This window comes from Acipenser ruthenus, chromosome 3 (assembly GCF_902713425.1).
Source record: "Acipenser ruthenus chromosome 3, fAciRut3.2 maternal haplotype, whole genome shotgun sequence".
Lineage (NCBI taxonomy): Eukaryota > Metazoa > Chordata > Actinopteri > Acipenseriformes > Acipenseridae > Acipenser > Acipenser ruthenus.
Window position 1 is genome coordinate 3,444,422 of NC_081191.1, and position 23,079 is coordinate 3,467,500.

General features: G+C 42.1%; 1 protein-coding gene across 2 annotated transcripts in view; it reads right to left on the reverse strand.

The window, feature by feature from the left end:
- Positions 1 to 454: 454 nt before the first annotated feature.
- bop1 (BOP1 ribosomal biogenesis factor) overlaps positions 455 to 23,079 on the reverse strand; it is an 86,553-nt gene continuing 63,928 nt past the window's right edge. For both annotated transcript variants that reach the window (XM_034920883.2, XM_033993827.3), the window contains 13 exons: positions 22,821 to 22,975; positions 22,325 to 22,442; positions 20,622 to 20,723; positions 18,814 to 19,026; positions 17,247 to 17,408; positions 16,364 to 16,444; positions 12,944 to 13,013; positions 3,662 to 3,794; positions 2,750 to 2,930; positions 1,923 to 2,211; positions 1,556 to 1,640; positions 1,282 to 1,389; positions 455 to 1,002 (listed from right to left, as the gene is read on the reverse strand). In XM_034920883.2, coding sequence (XP_034776774.2) covers positions 849 to 1,002; positions 1,282 to 1,389; positions 1,556 to 1,640; positions 1,923 to 2,211; positions 2,750 to 2,930; positions 3,662 to 3,794; positions 12,944 to 13,013; positions 16,364 to 16,444; positions 17,247 to 17,408; positions 18,814 to 19,026; positions 20,622 to 20,723; positions 22,325 to 22,442; positions 22,821 to 22,975 — 1,851 coding nt within the window. In that variant the 3' untranslated portion in view covers positions 455 to 848. The remainder of the gene's footprint in view (positions 1,003 to 1,281; positions 1,390 to 1,555; positions 1,641 to 1,922; positions 2,212 to 2,749; positions 2,931 to 3,661; positions 3,795 to 12,943; positions 13,014 to 16,363; positions 16,445 to 17,246; positions 17,409 to 18,813; positions 19,027 to 20,621; positions 20,724 to 22,324; positions 22,443 to 22,820; positions 22,976 to 23,079) is intronic.

Consider the following 23,079-nt stretch of genomic DNA (forward strand, 5'->3'; position numbering starts at 1 on the left):
CACAGTGAGTCAGTCAGTGGCAGAGGTGGGATTTGAACCGATGACCTTCTGGTTACAAGCCCTGGACTTTAACCACTGGACCACACTGCCGTACGCTGCTGTAATGTCCGTTGTCACACGAATGTAATTCATTCTGGATCATGGAGGAGCACATATTGAAAACTTCTGATTATCAAGAGGTCGGTCATAGTGGCGACCCCTAGTGAAAAAAATGAACTGTGGCATTTGCATCCCCATGGTTCCATTAACAACCATATGCAATTTCACCTTCCTATGCCCAACCGTTTGTGAGACACAGTGCGTTGATGTGGTAAACTTACTTTCTAATCATCCTGTACATTGTTATAGTTGCACAACATTTTTGAAAATCGACAGCATCATGAGCATCAAGTACTGTTACCAGTTCTTTTTAACTGGCATGCCACCACAAAAAAAAGACTCACACACAAACAAAAAAGAGTAATAAGGATATGCTTTAATAAAAAAGATGCATCTACATATTTCAGGTTACAGAACACTGGTTTCTTGTGTGGGTATTTGAACTGGATTACTGTCTTGAAAAATGTTTGATCTTTAATTTCTTATTGACGAAACTCTCCATCCATTGAATGGTACATTATTTTCCTTCACCGACTGCCTTAATAAAGCTTTGGTTGTTTCAACTGGATGCCAACATCCATTTAAATTGTATTCTCAAATGTTTTCTTTCTTTCTTTATTTAGCACTTAGGAGAACAAAAGCATCTACATTTCACACCCTAATCAATAACAGTCTAATCAGGATGCCAGTCCTACAAAACAATATATAGAAGCCCTACAAGCCCCCCACCCCCAATTTGAGCAGCTGCTTCAGGTGAACAGTCGGATTGTGGAGTCAGCGCCGGAGGAGAACACCCAGGGCTGGGTGGGATGAAATGCCACGTCCAGCACTCCCAGATCCCTTGTGATCTCATGACCCTTCAGTACCTTCACAGGAACAATCAGAGGGTTCTGCAGCAGGTCACTGGAAATGGGGGGGAAGAAAGAAAGAAAGAAAGAAAGAAAGAAAGAAAGAAAGAAAGAAAGAAAGAAAGAAAGAAAGAAAGGGGTGTTAAGCTCAGGACGGAGGCTACTATAGTTTACTCTCCTGTTTTTTTTAGTTAGTCGTCGTTCTGTATTTTAATGCCTACAGCACACGACACCGCTGTAAGTAAGGTGTAGCACCTCAGAGGCTTGTTTCTTTCCAATGTAGTTTAGTTTATTTTTTCTGGACTGTGTAGAAAGACCTTTACAGCAGACTTACTTGTAGACCATGCCATGGCAGACGATGACACTGCCATCATCGGAGGCAGAAGCAAACAGGGGGTAGCTCTTGTGGAATGCTACTCCTCGGAGTGCCTTCTTGTGGTGTCTGAAATAATTGAAAGATGTTAGATATATAGTGTGAAGCAGGTTTTACACTGTAAAGAGGGAGGGAGTTTGCATCCCTACAGCTAAAGAATACCTTTGGCAATGTAAACAGACTTTTGACACATTTCAGCAAAACACTTTATTCCACTATAGCTGTTCTTACTCACCGGAGAACTTTGTAAGGTTTTGTAGAGAGATCCAGATCAAACCAGGTGAGTCTGCTGTCATAGCTTCCACAGATCACATTGTCACCTGAAGAGACAGTGCACACATTCAACTCAAATATGCTTGGTCTACTGTAGTTACTAGTATAAGATTCGTATTACAGATGCCTCATAATTTCTACATTCCTTAAATCATTAAATCAGTTATGGCTTCTGCTGTACCAACTGCAGAGCAGTGCTTCAACAACAACTGCATAGTGCGATTAGATTTCACAGTACCTCAGTAATTCAGCACACTGTCTAATCCAGCATGATGTTCCGGTCCCCCAGCGATGCTGGATTAGACAGGTTGCACTGTGATGGGACTCACCTCCAGGGTGGATCGCCATGCTGGAAACCCACTTGCAGTTGGCCAGCAGCTTCTTGGTGAGCTCCTGCTTGATCAGGTTGTAGACACGGACGTAGCGCTGCGTGGCCACGAAGAAGGCAGGCCGGCTGGGGTGGAAGGCCACGCACTGCACCAGCCCCTTGTTCTTGCGGAAGGGGTTCTGGCTCCGGCGCTTGCTCAGCTGGTGGATCAGCACCTGCGTGTTGCCGTTGTCTGGCATAACGCTGGCCAGGTAATCCCCCTTCCCATGCCAGGTCACCTGCTTCACAGACTGCACAGGAGAGATGGAAATGAGCAACATCAGGACGCTAGTACAGTGTGTGGAAAAACAGACCATTGGAAGAGCTGACAAGGCAATGCACATACATTTAATTACATTAAAAAAATGTTGCCACTGAAAACAAAATCAAAACATTTTAAATTTTGTATTCCTTTGTTGGGAGTACATTTTACAACCTTTGTCTAATCACCAAATCACAGTTCAACACCCAATTCCGTTAACAGTTAGTAAAGGACCTGGGAAAATGTATTGTATTTATTTATGTGATAGAGATGTAAGCATAGGGAAAAAATACCAAAATCCACACGTAGTGCCAAAAAAACCAGTTACTCCAACTACAAATCATGCGAGTGACTGCTGAGTTTTTGGAAGTGCTATAGCTTTTCTTCTCCTGGGTCATGAGCACAGACAGGAAAGAACTGTACTGTTGTGCTTGTCATTGACGGGAGAAAATATGATCTGCTTCACCGGTTAAGCCAGAAAAAAAGAAAAATCAGTCTTAGTTTCTAACAAAAAAACAAAAGCGTACCTTTGGATGTCTGATGATGAGCCTGACTCCCTTCTCCAAGGCCTCAGTCTCTGGGACGACCCACTGCACTGCCTGGGTCTTCTCCTCTTCCGGCTCCACGAATGAGGAGATGAGCTGCTCTGTGACACTGGAGACCAGGATATCCCCCAGACCAGGGTTCAGCACGACCACAGACCGCTCCCTGCAAAGTGTTAACAACGTCAGCCTGCTTGTAGAACAATTCGCCCTTAATTACGTGTCTCTTAAATGGCCTGTAGCCAAGAGATCGTACATGTCTGTCCTAAAAGCTTGCTTGGTTAAATTTCCTAGTGTGGTGTTGACACATACATAATTATTATTTATTATTATTATTATTATTATTATTATTTGTTTATTTAGCAGACGCCTTTATCCAAGGCGACTTACAGAGACTAGGGTGTGTGAACTATGCATCAGCTGCAGAGTCACTTACAATTACGTCTCACCCGAAAGAGCACAAGGAGGTTAAGTGACTTGCTCATGGTCACAAAATGAGTCAGCGGCTGAGGTGGGATTTGAACCGGGGACCTCCTGGTGACAAGCCCTTTTCTTTAACCACTGGACCAAACAGCCTCAGTAAGACCATAAGAAAGTTTACAAACGAGAGGAGGCCATTCAGCCCATCTTGCTCGTATGGTTGTTAGTAGCTTATTGATCCCAGAATCTCATCAAGCAGCTTCTTGAAGGATCCCAGGGTGTCAGCTTCAACAACATTACTGGGGAGTTGGTTCCATACTCTCACAATTCTCTGTGTAAAAAAGTGCCTCGTATCTTCTGTTCTGAATGCTAACCACTTGCTATTCTTATTCTTTAGTATTATGAATTAATAAATTTGAGATAAATGCACGAGGGTTCAAATCAATCTCATCAGTGAAAAACCTGTTGGCAACTTACAGAGACACAGCAACGAGACACAGAGCTGGGTTGGGGTTCCAGGCGATGCTCTTTACAGCTCCTTCGACTTCGACCGTCTTCATACAGCGCGCTGTGCTCACCTCCCAGAACCGCACGGTGCAGTCGTCAGAGCCTAGGAGGGGCGGCGAGAAGGAAGACCATGGGAAAATTATTACAGCAAAATGTTGTGATCTGGTCAGCATTTCCGATCTGTCCAAGCTGGTATTGTTTAGTTAGAACAGACCCTAATATAACAAAATGCTGAAATTGCAAAAGCTTCTCTTTTAATTCCTCTTTGAAAATGGCTGCCTGTATGTCATGGTTGATACGAGATCGGGCAGCAACATTAAGATAGTCTTTTCTCTGCTAGTTAGTCCCGTTCCTGTCTGTGTACTCGGGCAGTCAGTCAGTCAGTCCCGTTCCTGTCTGTGTACTCGGGCAGTCAGTCAGTCAGTCACGCTCCTGTCTGTGTACTCGGGCAGTCAGTCAGTCAGTCAGTCACGTTCCTGTCTGTGTACTCGGGCAGTCAGTCAGTCACGTTCCTGTCTGTGTACTCGGGCAGTCAGTCAGTCAGTCACGTTCCTGTCTGTGTACTCGGGCAGTCAGTCAGTCAGTCAGTCACGCTCCTGTCTGTGTACTCGGGCAGTCAGTCAGTCACGTTCCTGTCTGTGTACTCGGGCAGTCAGTCAGTCACGTTCCTGTCTGTGTACTCGGGCAGTCAGTCAGTCAGTCACGTTCCTGTCTGTGTACTCGGGCAGTCAGTCACGCTCCTGTCTGTGTACTCGGGCAGTCAGTCAGTCACGTTCCTGTCTGTGTACTCGGGCAGTCAGTCAGTCACGTTCCTGTCTGTGTACTCGGGCAGTCAGTCAATCACGTTCCTGTCTCTGTACTCGGGCTAGGATTGCTCGGCCCATAAGTACTGCGCTTGGTTATGCATTCGGGTGGCCGTGATTGGGAATACACAGAGACGCTGGTTGAGAAGGCCAGTGTAAACATAGACCAGGCAAGAACACCAGTGGTTGGAGCGAGCGACCAAAACAGGCAAGCACGGCTGAGGAAGACAGCCAGCAATAAATAAACCATTTATTAAAATATATTGTTACATACCCGAGGGGGCGTGTGTAGTGATAGGGGAACCTTGGCCACCCCAGTGTATAGTGCATAACAGCATAGGATGGAGATCCCAAGCTGACCGGTTTAGCGGCAGTGGGGGCACTGCGTAAGCAGCACCTTTATTTTGTAGTTTTATTACCGTGTTTTATTTTCCCTTTTCATTTCGCCTTTTGTTTTCATTATTATTTTGAGCACCTGTGAGTGCGCCAGCTTTTAACTGTTTTCCAGTATTGGTATTCCTGTGGTCCTGTGTACCGTTGCCGGTACTCAGACCACGGACAACAGCGCCCTCTGTGGGCTAAAAGAAAAACATCTAAAATAATAAAACTGGGCACCAGCGCGGTGTTTGCAAATAAAGCTTCTGTCTCCCGTTTGCGTCAGTGAATTGCCCACCACCCTTCCACACCCTGCCATTACCATCTGGGCTGGGATGCTTCCGTGCCACAGTATAATATATATTTTACAACAAAATCCTGTCTGGCAATTACAAAATTGATATAATGGAATATTGGTTCACTACAAAATATGTTTATGAACTAAAAAAATAACTTCAAAACATAGAAATCGTGGCTCCAAGCCACCAAGTCCCCATCGTTTTTAAAAAGCACATCTCATTACACCATGTTCAAAACCTGGGTCTAAAAGTGTTCCAGGTGTCTACAAATCTAGGTGCACCAGTTCCAGAGAAACAAAAATAAATCTATGTAGTACCTTGGGAAAGTTCAATGAAACTCACCCCTTTCCATTAGAGCAAGGTATTTTTCAAATTAAACTAAACTTAGTCAGGATCCTGTTCTGCAATTCAACAGTAACCATGCATGGCATTAATTTGCATTTCCTCCACAAAATGTGTCTGAATGTAAACCATAACAATACAATCATTCTTTGCACAGATTGCCTTTCCAGTTTTAAACTGTGCATAGTTGTAGCATATACAACGATGGAATGGTGTAGTTCGATTTGGATCTGACCCCTATAAGAATAACGGTTACCGTGGCTTCTAAACCCTTGTAAAAACCCTCCACGCCTCAATAAAAAGACGTGGAGCTTTCTTTGTACAGTACTAACGCTGCAATGAGGGTGGACTGTCTAACTCGTAGACCACAATCTCTTTTTAAGTACCAAGTGCTTTCAGGACAGATATAGGAAAACAGAACTGCTCAAAAGAGCCATGTCCAGTCTGGTGGTTTACAATCCCTGTCTGGTGCGCAGTGGTAAGATCTGGAAGGCTAAGAGAATCACTATTAGGGGGCAATTAAAAAAGATGCTTAGCTAGAGAGGCAGGCATTTACACAGCAAGGCTAGCTAAACATATGTGTCTCGGTGGTCAAGACTAAGACCCTCACACCCTCCAAAAACGTCATCTCAACAACTCTCCGCCACAAATGTAGTGCTTTGGTCCTGGAAAAGTATGAAAACATTTTTGAACTGAAAGAAAAAAAAAAAAAAAAAAAAAAAAAAAAAAAAAAACCAGAAATGTATGCTCTTTCATCAAGCGTGCTGTGGTTTTGTGCTGTAATTTTTTTTTTCCCCCAATCTCGCCTTTATATATTTTATAACCCTTCACAAATGAGATTGAATGATTTTCAGCCACTGAGCACTGGCCTGGCCTGGATCCAATGAGTCTTCAAACAGGGCTTCAGCAATTCAGTAATGGCAGCACAGCTTTAACTTGGCATCTACTCATTTGCAGCTAAAAACTTCACTGTAGAAGATACCTTCATTTGGGAACTCAAGAAATAAAATTGCTACGGCATTCTGTTATCGGAATAACTAATGTGTGAAGCACTGCCCCCATTGATAAGCACTATAGCATAAAAACATTTAAACTACCCGTGCTTTCAACTTCCTTTAAATTTTACAAATCTATACAAAACAGCCTCCATGTCCACATCAGTGCAAATAACAAACCTGATTACACTGTGATCAGTAAAATCAGGTGCTGTCAAATTCTGCAGTTCTTAAAACCTGACTGTTACTTGAAACTTGACTGCATACTGTTAAGTTAATGCTAGTGCAATGCAACAGTATTAACTGGGTGGTATTTTCATGACTCTCTAAAGCTCCTTTCACACTGGCATGCTCTACCCGGGTCGGAACCTACCCGAGGTCAGGACAGGTGTCATGCAGGTCGGGTACGTGATTTCACACCGCTTTTGATAAAGCAGGGTTGACCTAGGTGACAGACGCAAGTAAATAACGTGCGTATCAATGCCCCGGAAGCAGCTTGTTACAGACACTTCCATCCAAGCTTCTCTGGATTGAACCATTCACCCAAACGTTGATTAGAGCAAATGTTTCTTCATCCCTGCTGCAATCTGGCTCATGGTGTGTCTCAAGCAACAAAAATATGGCTAAACAGAATAAACAAAAACGTTCCTTGCGGAAGTGAAACCTTCACACAGACATGGCTGTTTGTCCGGACCCGGGTAGAAGTGCCAGTGTGAAAGAGACTTAACTGACATCATAGCTTATCCTCTCATGACCCCTGTGTGCATTTTAAATGCATGTTGTTTTCTACTGGTTCTTACATTTTCCATAATTTTCAAAGGGAAAAGACATTTACTGAACAGAAATCTTTTATAAAATGTAAACTATGTGTGTTGTGAAAATTAACATAAAAATGAATCTAGTCTTTAAAATCTTTAAGTATAACCTGGAATAAGACTTAGTCTGAACTAATCTTGACACTAGATCCTCAGCTCATTTTCTAGGTTTGGAATGGTTAATTCTTAACCCAATCTTTTATAGCTGGTTCAGGCTACATCCTTTGAATATCAATGGTAATGGAGGCAACATCATTATTAGAATACAACAGCAAAGGCCTCTGCACACCGGACGCGATGTGATAAGCGAATGTATCGTACGACACACCGCACCACAACAACAACAAAAAAACATCTATTTTTGACACAAGCTGTTCACAATGCTTGCAATGCGACGGGCGGCACTGAAGCGATGCAAAAAAAAATTGGATTGGTGTGTATTTGAGATTGTCGTGTGGCAGCTAGGGAACTGACCAACGAGGAACAACTTCCCTTGCGCGCCTTCAGTAAACAATGGTGAAAAAAAGCTCATTCTTGGCAGAGCTGTACAATAAAGGACACAAAAATTATAAAGACATGGCAGTGAGGGAGAACATCTGGCAGTCCATTTCCAGGGAACTGGATATAGCGGGTGTGTATGATTTGTTTATTATTATTAGTTTATTTAGCAGACACCTTTATCCAAGGCGACTTACAGAGACTAGGGTGTGTGAACTATGCATCAGCTGCAGGTCACTTACAATTACGTCTCACCCGAAAGACGGAGCACAAGGAGGTTAAGTAACTTGCTCAGGGTCACACAATGCGTCAGTGGCTGAGGTGGGATTTGAACCGGGGACCTTCTGCTTACAAGGACGTTTCTTTAACCACTTTACCTTTACATAAATAATTATTCTGAAAAGCTATCATGTATTCTACATTTTTATTAGCTGTACAACAGGACTGTCATATGTGTGATTTTTTCCAGCTGATGATACAAATCAGATGCAAGTCACCTATCACACTGCGTGCGCCTGTCGCCTCTGGTGTCGCAGCAAAAGTACCATTTTAAAATCGCAGGATAAATCGCATCGCGTCCGGTGTGTGGAGACCTTAAGGAGGAATACCGCTGCCTGTAGTGGGAAAGCAGTACTGAGTAATCCTGCAGTTAACTTTAGTTACTGCAGGATTAGTTACTATGGTATATATATATATTGGGTTTACAATGTCATTTGTTATGGAAGACTTACAAACATTGCAGCTAAATGAAAGCCAGAGTCTCACCTTTTATTTATTTATTTTATTTTTTTAAAGAAGAAGTGACAATTCAGGCTGAATGTTGCTGTCCCTCAGTGCATGTGCTCCTTGTTGTCTGGGCACAGTGAATCTGCTTAGTACCTATCCATCGGAGCTGTCTGGACCGAGTTACTCTTCTGAAAAACGTCATCTGTTCATTTGTGAAGCTGTGTGTTTGGAACACAACTTCACAAATTGTAGCAGATTACCTTTTTACATTTTTGAAAAATAAACAGGAAGAAAGATACTGAATGGATTTACGTGGTACACGTTTTTTTATTAGCTGCAGTCTGGACAGGGCCAAGTGGTGTACAATATGTTAGGACATCCTCCAAAGGCAAATAAAAGTACACCATGAAAGATCATTCAGTAATCTGTTTACACCGTAACACAAGTATATATTTAAAATAAATAGCAATAAAATGTGTAATTATTTTCTTTTTTTTTTTTAATTCAATGAATTCAGGGATTATTTTGCTGGACGGATCTTTACTTTCGTTGTCAACAGACTCTGCTTTGACTCGGATTCATTTCGAACCCTGTTTATGGCCTCTTCACCACCGTATTCAGATAGAACCTTGAGGCCGGTCTTTTTGTTTTGCTGTTTCCTACCGTTCCCGGTGTTAATGAAAGGGCTACAGGCTATTTGAATACGTCAGACACAGGCAGATAGGTAACTGGCATTTCTTGACTAAACTAGTTCAAGGAAATTGGAATCCAAATAAAAAAAAAACAATAGAAATTAGAAATTTCAGACATTTTAAAGTGGTTATAAAATGTAACTAATCCTGGTAAGCAAGTTATCCCACAGAAGTGAAATAACAACGTGTCCCCAGGCTAGATACAGCAGATGAAGGGCACTACATCTTTGGCAGGGTTTTATTTGTATAAAAAATCTTACTATATGATGAGCTTTTTAATAGGGCTGGAAAGCTGTGCAAAAATAAATAAATAAATAAAAATGTACTAATAATTTGAGAATGATAGAAATACGCATCAACAAGGCAGAGGTTTCCAGGATTGGGTAACACTGTTACACCTTAAAGAACCAAAATGGACCGAACATTAGTTTTGTTGGATAGCCATTGGTAATGAATTGCCGGCACTAATTCCACACAGCTGCCCAGCAGCACACTCTAAAACAAGGTGGCAGAACAAGCACATTGCATCTCACACATTCTGTTTATTTAACTTTGAAGCCAAACCCAGAAGGGTTATTTTGTAAACCATTTGAACATTTACAACCTGCAGTAAGTGTTTTCATATGGTTTCCCGATGTGGCTCACTTTAACTGCTAAAGACTAGGCTGCCAAAAAAACATCATTAGACCAGGTAAGAATAACAAACTTTGTAAAACAACCATGAGCCTTCTAGTCAACCTGCCAATTGAGGGGTGGGGGTTTAGAAAGGAGATATCACATCCTGTTTGTAAGAATGCAAGCCATGACACTTGACCAAAATAGCCCCTCTCCCTTAAAAAAGAACCACTTGCTTATAGACTTCTAGATTTAAAAGCCAACCTCATTACATCATGGCTCGGGCTGTGGGGATGATTTAAGCAGGCAGTTAGCTACTGCCTGAATTACGAGAAATGTTAGGCTATTATCATAACCCTGGTTCCCTGAAACAGAAATGTAACCATTACCGTGTGGGTATTTACCTCCTAAAGACCCAAAACCTGAATATGATATAGCAAAGCTGCTCAGCGAGCCTGCTGCAATCATGGCTGCTGTGACCTTGAAGGTTAATGGTTACATTTCTATTTCAGGGAGCCAAGGTAATGATAATAACCTAACATTCCCTTTCAAGTATGAAATGTAACCATTACCGCATGGGTAAGTGTACCAGAGCCATCGCAAGGGCAATATTGCAGAACGACTGTAGTGCTACAAGGCTTACCCGAGAGGTAGTCTTTACCATAGCGTTACTATACAGAAACCCTAAACAATTGAGGGAGAAACTCACCTCTATACCTTGTTCCAAAACCAAGGTTTTGAGGATCAACGTTAATAAGTCTGTAGAACCTAGTAAAGGTATGGGGAATAGCCCACATCGTTGCATTGCAAATGTCCTTGGCAGAAGCACCCTGGAATAAAGCCCATGAAGTTGCCATGCCCCTGGTGGAATGGCCAGTGAGCTTTTCAGGAGGGGGCCAGTTGGCCAGCTCATAGGCAGTTCTGACTGTGTCTGCTATCCATTTGGACACCCTCTGCTTACACAGGGCTTGACCATGGGACTTTGCCCCATAGCAGACAAAAAATTGTTCGAACAGCCTCCAACTTTTGTCCTGTAAAAATTACGTGTGCCTGCATCTCACTCATCCGCTTTGAGGAGGGGATAGCAAGCAAGAAAGCCACTTTGAGCGATTAATATTTCATCTCAGCTGAATGCATGGGCTCAAATGGAGGCTTCATGAGTGCATTAAGCACCACATTTAACCTCCGGTGAGGAACACTGTCCTTCATAGGCAGCCGAAGCCAGCGAGCCCCTTTCAAAAATTGCCCCCGTCAGGAAGTGAGCCCCTGGGGAGACCGAGTCAATTTAACATGGAGAGGGATTTCCCCTCGTCAAACAGGTCCTGCAAAAATTGAAGTATAAACTGCCATGGGACAGGTTGTCGGGTCGAACCCACGAGGCAGATACCACGTCTGAAAAACACCCCACTTGTACCCTTACTGGGAACGCATGGCATTCTGCAGGCTGTCAATGACCTTATTAGAAAGCCCTAGCCAGCTAAAATGCAGCCGCTAAGGGGCCAGACCCAGAGCTGCAGGCTCGATGGGTCGGGATGCCATAAGGTCCCCCGTGCCTGACTGAGCAGGTCGCGGCTTGTCGGCAGTCTCCACGGCTGGCCGCTCAGGAGCTGCATCAGGGTTGAATCCTGGGCCAATAAGGGGCTACTAGGAGCACTTTGGCCCAGTCCTGCCTGATTTGGGTGAGCGGTGGGAAGGCATATAATAGTTGCCTCGGTCACTGGTGTGCCAAGGCATCTACTACCAGCGGGTCCCCGCCTCCTATTATGGAGAGCCAGAGGGGACAGTGGGTCGATTCCTGTGAGGCAAAGAGACCTATCTCTGCTCTCCAGAACCTCTCCCAAATGAGGCTCACCACCTCAGGGTAAAAGTCTTCGTAATAGTGATGCTATAGCTGTCTTGGAGTATCTTGGACCTGTGCAGTGCCGCTGTTAGCCGAGCAGCTGCTATCACTACACGTCTGCTGTAGCTTCACGCTGCAGACAGGCCTACACTTAGACACTATAAAAACACAAAGAGAAAGAACCAACAAAATACAGTAATTTAACAATTACATAAATAATAAAAAATAGTCTCGTATTTTTAGCCAAAGCCAAAACGAGAAATAAATAACTCCAGCCGGAAGTACTGCAGCCTGGTGGGAGAGCACAAAGTCAGCCGACTTATGTTGTTTGATCCCTGGGAAGGAACGACGCAACTGCTGGCTTCACGTGGGGCCCAAGGCCGCTGTGGGATGTAACAAATAGGCTGTAGTGCACAAATACGTTGTAACAGAGCAAGGGCTCTGTATGTAAATAGTCTGGGTGATTGTTTGTGTTTTGGTGGTGGTTGGCAGGGATGGGGTTAATTCCTGTCCCTGCCAAAAACATGTGAGAATGTGGCTGCTCCCAAACAAGGTAATTAGTGTTAATTGGGAACAGCCACATGCTATAAAAGAGAGCTTCCAGCTCCATTAAGGGGAGATCACCAGGGAGCTGGTAGATGAAGAGTTTGGCTGTGTAAAAAAATAAAAGGTAAACTGTTTGTTAAGGTGTTTGTTGACAGGTAAACGGCTTAGCCGTCCTGTGTGTTAGTCAGGGACCTGTTAAGTGAAGTTAGGCTCTATGTTTGAGCTAGGATTTTGTTTCATTTATTTGTTTTGTATTGTGAAAATTAAAGTGCGCAGTAGCGCTTAAAATCAAAGTTCTGTGTCTGGGTCTGTGTTTTAAGGGGCAAACGAGCCGATGGCGGAGAGGCAACATTACAATGTGTAATTAGTAAAACTAATACAGAGATTACTTTAACATCACATATCATTTGTGTAAAAGCACAATAAATGAGAAATAGAGCAGAAAAAGTAGCAAGTACTTATCTGAACCAGCTCTCCTGTCAGGTCAGTTCTTGAAAGGCAAAATGGCGTTGAGGTCTATGACCGCAGTGCTTTAGTGCCCTCAGGGTCACAGGCTCCATGAGCAGCTTTGATAGATCTTATACAGTAACGGTTACATTTCATACTTTAAAGGGAACCCCAACAAATGATCTATTGAAGATCCCTGTGCTGTTAAATAAAATAAAGTAAAGCCTCGCCCAGAAAGAGGAGGAACCTAGGCACTTACCTGAAGCCAGCCACTGCCCGCTGGGAGACAGGCTGATGCAGCGCACCAAGTTGGTGTGTCCGCGGTAGACCTGGAAAAAAAAAACCAAAAAGACCATTTTAAAAATCGAAATAAAACTAGCTATTACAGGGAAGTCACCTTCATGATATTAAACAGGATTGAAATGAGTACACGTGGAAGCCATCTCCTGCACAGTACCAGTGCCATCTCCTGCACAGCACCAGTGCCATCTCCTGCACAGCACAGCACCAGTGCCATCTCCTGCACAGCACCAGTGCCATCTCCTGCACAGTACCAGTGCCATCTCCTGCACAGCACCAGTGCCATCTCCTGCACAGCACCAGTGCCATCTCCTGCACAGCACAGCACCAGTGCCATCTCCTGCACAGCACAGCACCAGTGCCATCTCCTGCACAGCACAGCACCAGTGCCATCTCCTGCACAGCACAGCACCAGTGCCATCTCCTGCACAGCACCAGTGCCATCTCCTGCACAGCACCAGTGCCATCTCCTGCACAGCACCAGTGCCATCTCCTGCACAGCACAGCACCAGTACCATCTCCTGCACAGCACCAGTGCCATCTCCTGCACAGCACAGCACCAGTGCCATCTCCTGCACAGCACAGCACCAGTGCCATCTCCTGCACAGCACAGCACCAGTGCCATCTCCTGCACAGCACAGCACCAGTGCCATCTCCTGCACAGCACAGCACCAGTGCCATCTCCTGCACAGCACAGCACCAGTGCCATCTCCTGCACAGTACCAGTGCCTCTGTTCGCAGCACATACATGCCCTACAGCCACAACACAAATCATACCACTTGTAAAATGAAACAAAGAGATATAGTATACAGTATATAAACATGAACTTCAAATATTTTAGTAGTTGTCCACTTGGGACACTAAGCAATAAAAATTAGAAGCAGCTGTTAAGGGACTATATCCAAAATAGATTTAAAAAAAAAACTGACATGACCAAAATGATTACAGGCATCTCAGCTAATCCTGTGCCCATGCAGATTTAAACATGAGTGAACAGTCATTAAGCAGAGGATATCTCTTAAATGAAATTAAACCAGCTAAAACTTGAAACTGTGAATTATTTTACCGATTCAACACTTATCATGGTTTATCCTTTACGTAATACAATGCTGAATTCACAAGCTATTGTTTCGGTAATATGTCAAACGTTTGGGCTACTCAGAGCTGCCGTCTTAGGTTTCTTAATATAGCAATTTTGGTGTTAAGAGATTATATATATATATATATTATATATATATATATATATATATATATATATACATATACACACACAGTACTGTGCAAAAGTTTTAGGCAGGTGTGAAAAAATGCTGTAAAGTAAGAATGCTTTCAAAAATAGACATGTTAATAGTTTATATTTATCAATTAACAAAATGCAAAGTGAGTGAACAGAAGAAAAATCTACATCAAATCAATATTTGGTGTGACCACCCTTTGCCTTCAAAACAGCATCAATTCTTCTAGGTACACTTGCACACAGTTTTTGAAGGAACTCGGCAGGTAGGTTGGCCCAAACATCTTGGAGAACTAACCACAGTTCTTCTGTGGATTTAGGCAGCCTCAGTTGCTTCTCTCTCTTCATGTAATCCCAGACAGACTCGATGATGTTGAGATCAGGGCTCTGTGGGGGCCATACCATCACTTCCCGGACTCCTTGTTCTTCTTTACGCTGAAGATAGTTCTTAATGACTTTCGCTGTATGTTTGGGGTCGTTGTCATGCTGCAGAATAAATATGGGGCCAATCAGATGCCTCCCTGATGGTATTGCATGATGGATAAGTATCTGCCTGTACTTCTCAGCATTGAGGAGACCATTAATTCTGACCAAATCCCCAACTCCATTTGCAGAAATGCAGCCCCAAACTTGCAAGGAACCTCCACCATGCTTCACTCTTGCCTGCAGACACTCATTCGTGTACCGCTCTCCAGCCCTTCGGCGAACAAACTGCCTTCTGCTACAGCAAAATATTTCAAATTTTGACTCATCAGTCCAGAGCACCTGCTGCCATTTTTCTGCACCCCAGTTCCTGTGTTTTCGTGCATAGTTGAGTCGCTTGACCTTGTTTCCACGTCGGAGGTATGGCTTTTTGGCCCCAAGTCTTCCATGAAGGCCACTTCTGACCAGACTTCTCCTGACAGTAGATGGGTGTACCAGGGTCCCACTGTTTTCTGCCAATTCTGAGCTGACGGCACTGCTGGACATCTTCCGATTGCGAAGGGAAGTAAGCATGATGTGTCTCATCTGCTGCAGTAAGTTTCCTTGGCCGACCACTGCGTCTACGGTCCTCAACGTTGCCCGTTTCTTTGTGCTTCTTCAAAAGAGCTTAGACAGCACATCTGGAAACCCCTGTCTGCCTTGAAATTTCTGCCTGGGAGAGACCTTGCTGATGCAGTATAACTACCTTGTGTCTTGTTGCTGTGCTCAGTCTTGCCATGGTGTATGACTTTTGACAGTAAACTGTCTTCAGCAACCTCACCTTGTTAGCTGAGTTTGGCTGTTCCTCACCCAGTTTTATTCCTCCTACACAGCTGTTTCTGTTTCAGTTCATGATTGTGTTTCAACCTACATATTGAATTGATGATCATTAGCACCTGTTTGGTATAATTGTTTAATCATACACCTGACTATATGCCTACAAAATCCCTGACTTTGTGCAAGTGTACCTAGAAGAATTGACGCTGTTTTGAAGGCAAAGGGTGGTCACACCAAATATGGATTTGATTTAGATCTTTCTTCTGTTCACTCACTTTGCATTTAGTTAATTGATAAATATAATCTATTTTTGAAAGCATTCTTACTTTACAGCATTTTTTCACACCTGCCTAAAACTTTTGCACAGTACTGTGTATATATATATATATATATATATATATATATATATATATATATATATATATATATATATATATATATATATATATATATATATATATATTATACAAACACACATACAGCACAGTTGTTTCTAATACCATTCATCATTATGTTAATTAGATTATTTTCTTTACCCAGTAAAATACTCTGAATGGAATAATATAATAATAATGACAATTAAACTACATCCACCCACATCTAAAACACCCTTTTGTAAGCACATGTTTGTTTATGAATTATTTTTCTTAATTTTTTTTTCCTTTTTACTAAATATTACAAATAATTGGTGTAAAGAGATAAGGGTACATAAACTAACTGAAGAGGGTGGGGCAAAGTGGCATTGCACACAGGGATTGTTTTGTTATTTTTATTTATTTATTTATTTATTTCTGCCTTAGATCATTCCGGGGATTCACTCCCCTCAGGGACAGCAGGTCACTAGAATCATTTATAACGGAGGTGCGGTGGGTATCAGGTGCATGATTACCAGTACATATTCTTACCAGTGACTGCATGGTGGGGAACGGCTGAAGATCTTTTGGTTTTGGCAGTTTTGGGATCAGGTCCTCTGGATCTACATTTACCTAAAATAGAAAAGAAAAAAGAAAACTGAAAACTACACAACTAGATGGTGACTAACATCAATCGCTATTCTCTGCATCAAAGCAATTCCCAGCAGAAACAGAATCCAGGAAACGTTTTTCTTGAAGTCTGATCTTTACTAAAAAGAAGCCAAATGAATTTTTTTTTTTATCTTGTTTTTTCAATATTAGTCTAGCTTCCACAGTCTATTTATTATTTCCACAATTTGTAACCCCGTTTTCCCTCGTTACCTAGTGTAAAATGTTAAAATTACACATACAGCTGTAGCCAAATGTTTTGCATCACCTAGACTTTTAGGATTGAGACAATTAAAAAAAAAAAAAAACAACTACCTGAACACAATTTAAATTGTTTATTTTTTACACCATGTAATCAAAGTCTGATTGTATTACTTGTATTGTAACACTTGAAATGTATTTGCTTACGATTGTAAGTCGTCCTGGATAAGGGCGTCTGCTAAGAAATAAATACTAATAATAATAATCAAATATGTATAAGTCTACTGGAAGCCATAATAGTAGTGCAGTATTTCAAGTCACATTTTGTCAGTTTTTCGTTAAGTATACGGAAAACTACAAAGTGGGATGTAATTCAATATGTTAACATAACATTTCATTCGACTTTATGAAGAAAAAAATGTTAATTCTATAGGGTGATGCAAAACTTTTGGCCATAGCTGTATATTAAGACATTTGAAATGAGAACCCTTGCATAAAACACCTTAATTGTAGCCGAACACAGATTAGTACCCCCTGCTCCGATCTCCTTATCAGCTTCACTTACCCTCATCTTGCGCTGCCGGGGGCAGAGGTAGAGGTCCAGGCAGCGCTCAAATCTCTCATGGATGAAGCGCTGGAACGCAGGCACGGCCCGCAGGCAGGAGAACTTCTGTGGGATGAAGTTCAGCTTCCTCTCCTCGGCCTCCTGCTGCTCCCATGCCAGTTTCTGAGGGTCAAAGGTTACAAAAGGCTCACATTTAAGAGGCAGAGATGGTGGGAAAGCTTGGAATGAATGCAGGCCAAGTGGATGTCTCCATCTTTCCACTCAACGGGTGCGATTTTGAATTTCCTGCTTCGAGCCTGTAGTTACTGGCTCTAATAAAGCGTGTTAGATGCACTACGAGGCCACGTTATGTGAATGAGGTTAAGTGTGTGATCAGATATGTAGTACAATCGTTCTAGAGCAGCTGGATATGTGTTAGGCGAGTTTGAGAGGCACATGAACGTGGTGCCAGAAGAATCAAAAGCCTCTGCAGCCCTACAACCGCAAGTGAGGAGTCGTGGGGCTACAAGAAATATCCCCTGTGGTATCTACAGTCATAGCTTTTTTTAAGAAATATCCCCTGTGGTATCTCCAGTCACAGCTTTCTTTAAGAAATATCCCGTGGTATCTACGGAGTCCTGATAGACAGGAAGGATTCTCACAATGTGGAGTCCTGATAGACAGGAAGGAAGGGTTCTCACAATGTGGAGTCCTGATAGACAGGAAGGAAGGGTTCTCACAATGTGGAGTCCTGATAGACAGGAAGGAAGGGTTCTCACAATGTGGAGTCCTGATAGACAGGAAGGAAGGGTTCTCACAATGTGGAGTCCTGATAGACAGGAAGGAAGGGTTCTCACAATGTGGAGTCCTGATAGACAGGAAGGAAGGATTCTCACAATGTGGAGTCCTGATAGACAGGAAGGAAGGGTTCTCACAATGTGGAGTCCTGATAGACAGGAAGGGTTCTCACAATGTGGAGTCCTGATAGACAGGAAGGGTTCTCACAATGTGGAGTCCTGATAGACAGGAAGGAAGGGTTCTCACAATGTGGAGTCCTGATAGACAGGAAGAAAGGGTTCTCACAATGTGGAGTCCTGATAGACAGGAAGAAAGGGTTCTCACAATGTGGAGTCCTGATAGACAGGAAGGAAGGGTTCTCACAATGTGGAGTCCTGATAGACAGGAAGGAAGGGTTCTCACAATGTGGAGTCCTGATAGACAGGAAGGAAGGGTTCTCACAATGTGGAGTCCTGATAGACAGGAAGGAAGGGTTCTCACAATGTGGAGTCCTGATAGACAGGAAGGGTTCTCACAATGTGGAGTCCTGATAGACAGGAAGGAAGGAGTCTCACAATGTGGGGTCCTGATAGACAGGAAGGAGGTGTTCTCACAATGTGGAGTCCTGATAGACAGGAAGGAGGTGTTCTCACAATGTGGAGTCCTGATAGACAGGAAGGAAGGGTTCTCACAATGTGGAGTCCTGATAGACAGGAAGGAGGTGTTCTCACAATGTGGAGTCCTGATAGACAGGAAGGAAGGGTTCTCACAATGTGGAGTCCTGATAGACAGGAAGGAGGTGTTCTCTTACCTCCTCTTCAGTAAGAAGGTACTCAGGGGGAGGATTGTATGACTCCTCGTGTCCCGGCAGCTTCAGCTTCGGGGCTGGAACATGCATCTTGTGTCTTCCCAATATGGAATTGGGGTCCTCCTTCGCCCAGAGATCATAGTACTGTGGAGTGTGGTCCTTGGGCTTGCGAGGCTTGATCCAGCCCATTTTTATTGCATGGACCAGTCTGGAGACCTGGAGAGATATATACAAAACATAACAAACACAACAAGCTGAGTTTGTATACATGGGAGCTTTGAAAATCAGCAAGTGCAATCCTTTCAGAAGGCTTTGCCTGAATAATTATTTGAATAAATATCAATACAAATATTATTCTGGTCAATACTTCATGCAACTGTTAAAAAAATAAATAATAATAATAATAATAAGTATGTACAGTAGTATGGAAATATTTCTTTAAATGTTATTGTGAGCTTTGAAGAGATCAAGGAAACAGTCACATATACATGTTGAGATTCCTATAAAAGTTGAAAAAAAAGTTTAATATGCAACAGAAAAATTGATGATCTATTCTGGTACTGAGGGGAGGGAGAAGGAAAAAAACAAAAAAAATAAACACCCAGCAATTTTATTTTCTGTCACTCCAATTTCTTTAAGCTTTAAACATGAATGCCCCGTTATTAGATTTTCACCCCCGTTTCCACTTTTCAAAGTCTGTGAGAATGATTCCATCTAATACTACACATGGGAGCAGTTATGAAAAAAATTGCTTGAAACATGAAAATTACTTATCATTGGAGGTTTATTTACGGTGTCTATCAATAATTCCAACCTTCATGGTTTTCAGGAAACATAAAACCATCTCAAACCATCCAGGTCTAAGAATGAATATATTAAACTGTACTAAGTGATTTGTTGCACTTGCTTAGTGGTCTGAAGTGTGTGATCTGAAAAGGCGAGGGTAGTAAATTCATACAGAAATATTTGTTTGTTCAGCTCACAATATTTAACACCCTGGAAGTCAGTCAATTCAGTAAGTTAGCTCAACAGATGTTACAACTTTAAAAAAAAAAAAAAAAAAAAAAAAAAGGATTTTAAAATTGCCATGTTTAATATTATCAATCATATATTATTATTATTTGTTTATTTAGCAGACGCCTTTATCCAAGGCAACTTACAGAGACTAGGGTGTGTGAACTATGCATCAGCTGCAGAGTCACTTACAATTACGTCTCACCCGAAAGACGGAGCACAAGGAGGTTAAGCGACTTGCTCAGGGTCACACAATGAGTCAGTGGCTGAGGTGGGATTTGAACCGGGGACCTCCTGGTTACAAGCCCGTTTCTTTAACCACTGGACCACACAGCCTCCTATATATTCAGTAAGTAAAGTTTCAGCCTGGTGTAGTATGGAGAGTATGTGTTTGCTTAAGTGACCTTAAATGTCGTGACAGGTTCCGTGGGGCAACATCATTTTATTGGGCATCTTACCTTCTTGTGCAAGGAGAAGTATTGTTTAAAGTTGCCATCACCTTAAATTTGTGTCCATCTGTACACCGTCATAAACACCGTTCTGTAAAGAACCTCTCCTCAATCACCCAGGGAGCAGCAGGTGCTCTATATCATCAGCTCTCTAAAGAACCTCTCCTTCTCAATCACCCAGGGAGCAGCAGGTGCTCCTGAGCATCAGCTCTGTAAAGAACCTCTCCTTCTCAATCACCCAGGGAGCAGCAGGTGCTCCTGAGCATCAGCTCTGTAAAGAACATCTCCTTCTCAATCACCCAGGGAGCAGCAGGTGCTCCTGAGCATCAGCTCTGTAAAGAACCTCACCTTCTCCTTCTCAATCAGCGAGGGGATGAAGCTGCGCTTGTGCTCTGGACGGTTAGTCACTGGGTGGATCATGGTCTCGTGGGAGAAGAAATCGATAGAAGGCTGTAATGGGGGGGGAAATGAAGAGTTAAGACAGGACACCCTAGTATACTAACTACCGACCTGTAAAGCACGTCAACCAAGACTATTGTATTTTATAAGTCAAATTATTGTTTAGTGGTATGACGATTAAGCGAGATAATCAAAGGAAACTGCAGCATTGTGGAACACACACACACAAAGTGCAGAGGGGCAAAACTGAAACACAGGTTCATCTGGCCTGAGCATTAACTATTATGAGTTTAAATTCAGGTACCACAAGGCCAAAAAAAAGACACAAAAAAGCACAGGTTCCTTAAGGGAGAAACTAGAAAAATCTTGTATGTGTCACGGAACTATAAAAAGTGCAGTCGTCAAGTATTGTTATTATCACTTTGCTTGGCAAAATGACAGCTGTTTGCACATGTTTCCACCCCAAGAGAATAATGAACACATGTAACTACTCACTGTTAACGTAATTAAGTAAGGTTTTATTATTTCTTTTTTTATAGTTTAACATTTAATTTACAAATCAGTGTTCATTTTTAGTTTTTTGAGACCACAGTCTTCTGAAGTCTGAATGGTATTTGTTTCAAGTCACAATGCAACACATTTACAACCAGAACAAATGTTACTAGAAATTTCGCCCAGCGAAATGCATGACCCCATTCCAGACTTTTATATGTGTTAATAAATCACAATTACCAGGTCTTTCATTGTTTTTCCCCCAAAGAGGAATTACTTGAATCAAACTTAACTTACAATAAAATGATAAGTCGGAAAACATGCTGTTGTTTTTTTGGGGGAGTGGCAGGGGGCGTGCCTAAGGGACCAATGTCCCATACCTTTTAACAAATAGAACACAGTAAAACATGTTTTTGATAAAGCAGAGTGCATAGAAGTCTCAACCCATTAAGTGCCATTGTCCTCATCTGAGGACAGGTTACTTTGTAATTGTTTGGAGCATTTAACTAGCATCTACCTGTTTTTTTTTTTTTTATTTTTTTTTATTTTCTCTAACTATATTGTTATGATAACTTACTCTAATTTTGCTAACTGCAAAAGTTAAGTCTAAATGTAACTGTTAATCATGCAAATATAGCCCTTCAGATACTTTTATGAGGCCTGAATAAAACAAGAAACGGAGGCTAAAAATGACACATTTCTGGGTGTTTTCCTACCCACAATGATGATAAAGCTTCATTTTCTATGTGTTGAGCTTCATGGCCAGCGTGAAATTTCACTGCTCTGATTACGGGCACGTCTGACTAAATTGTCCTCAAAACAGGATGCTGGCAATACATGTCACATATATGCCACTTTACCCTTCTAGAAGATTGAAAATGTTTACAGCATACTGATTTAGAATGTATCAAATTACATAAATTACATTTTTCAAAATAATTTGGTACTCAAAGGGTTAATAATGTGATAGTACAACTTAACATGGTTATAGGACACTGTAGCTAATTTGCGTGTTATGGGAATGGACACAAGTTTGCCAGCTCATTCTGCTTTGAACCCTGATGAAGGCGATGCTAAACCGAAACGCGTTGGGTTTTTAACTAATAAAGTATTTTTTTGATATGCGAGTTCCAGGGTTTCCTTTACTTTTAGATTTCTACCTCATATTGGTTGAAGCTGACATCTCCGAACTGTCCCTTCTGTAGACGATGCACAAGATCGATCTGCTCGTCAGTCAGTCGGATATCAGAGCCCGTCTTCTTATCATGAACCGTGCGCCTGGGGAAGCAAGTCAGAGACCAGATGAACACTTGTGCAGAAGTGTCAATATTTAAATTATTTCTGAAAATAACCTGCGCTATTTCCATACGCAGAGCTGTAGTGCTGTTCACTGTAAGAAAACAACTGTGTGTGTGTGTGACAATGTTACAGTCCTCAGTAAAACTACAAAAAGGATAAACTCTACTATAACCAATATAACAGTTTAACAGTGTCTGTCTGGAAATAAGGAATACAGAATAAGAAATAGAAAAACAATATACTGTAGGGACTTGTTAACTGACTGCTTTGTCTAATTGTGTCTCAACGCAAAACCAAGTAAATAAAATAAAGCTCTCTCAAGCTGCATCTTTACTGAAACACCTGTAAATAGCATACCAGTAATCAGGGTTGTCCATCTTTTCCAAAAACTCATCCAGTTCATCCTTGTTTCTGATTGGCTTAAAGATCTTCTTTCCATCCAGGTCATATCCAATGTGAGGGTAATCCTTGTACCACTCCATAGGGATATTACCAACGGTGTTACGGATATCCTGAAGAGAGAAGTGAAGGAGGTTAAGACATTGTAGGTTCTTACTGTTATTGTATTACCCCAGGACAGTTCCTCTGCATGTAGAAGCAGTAAACAAGCATTGGT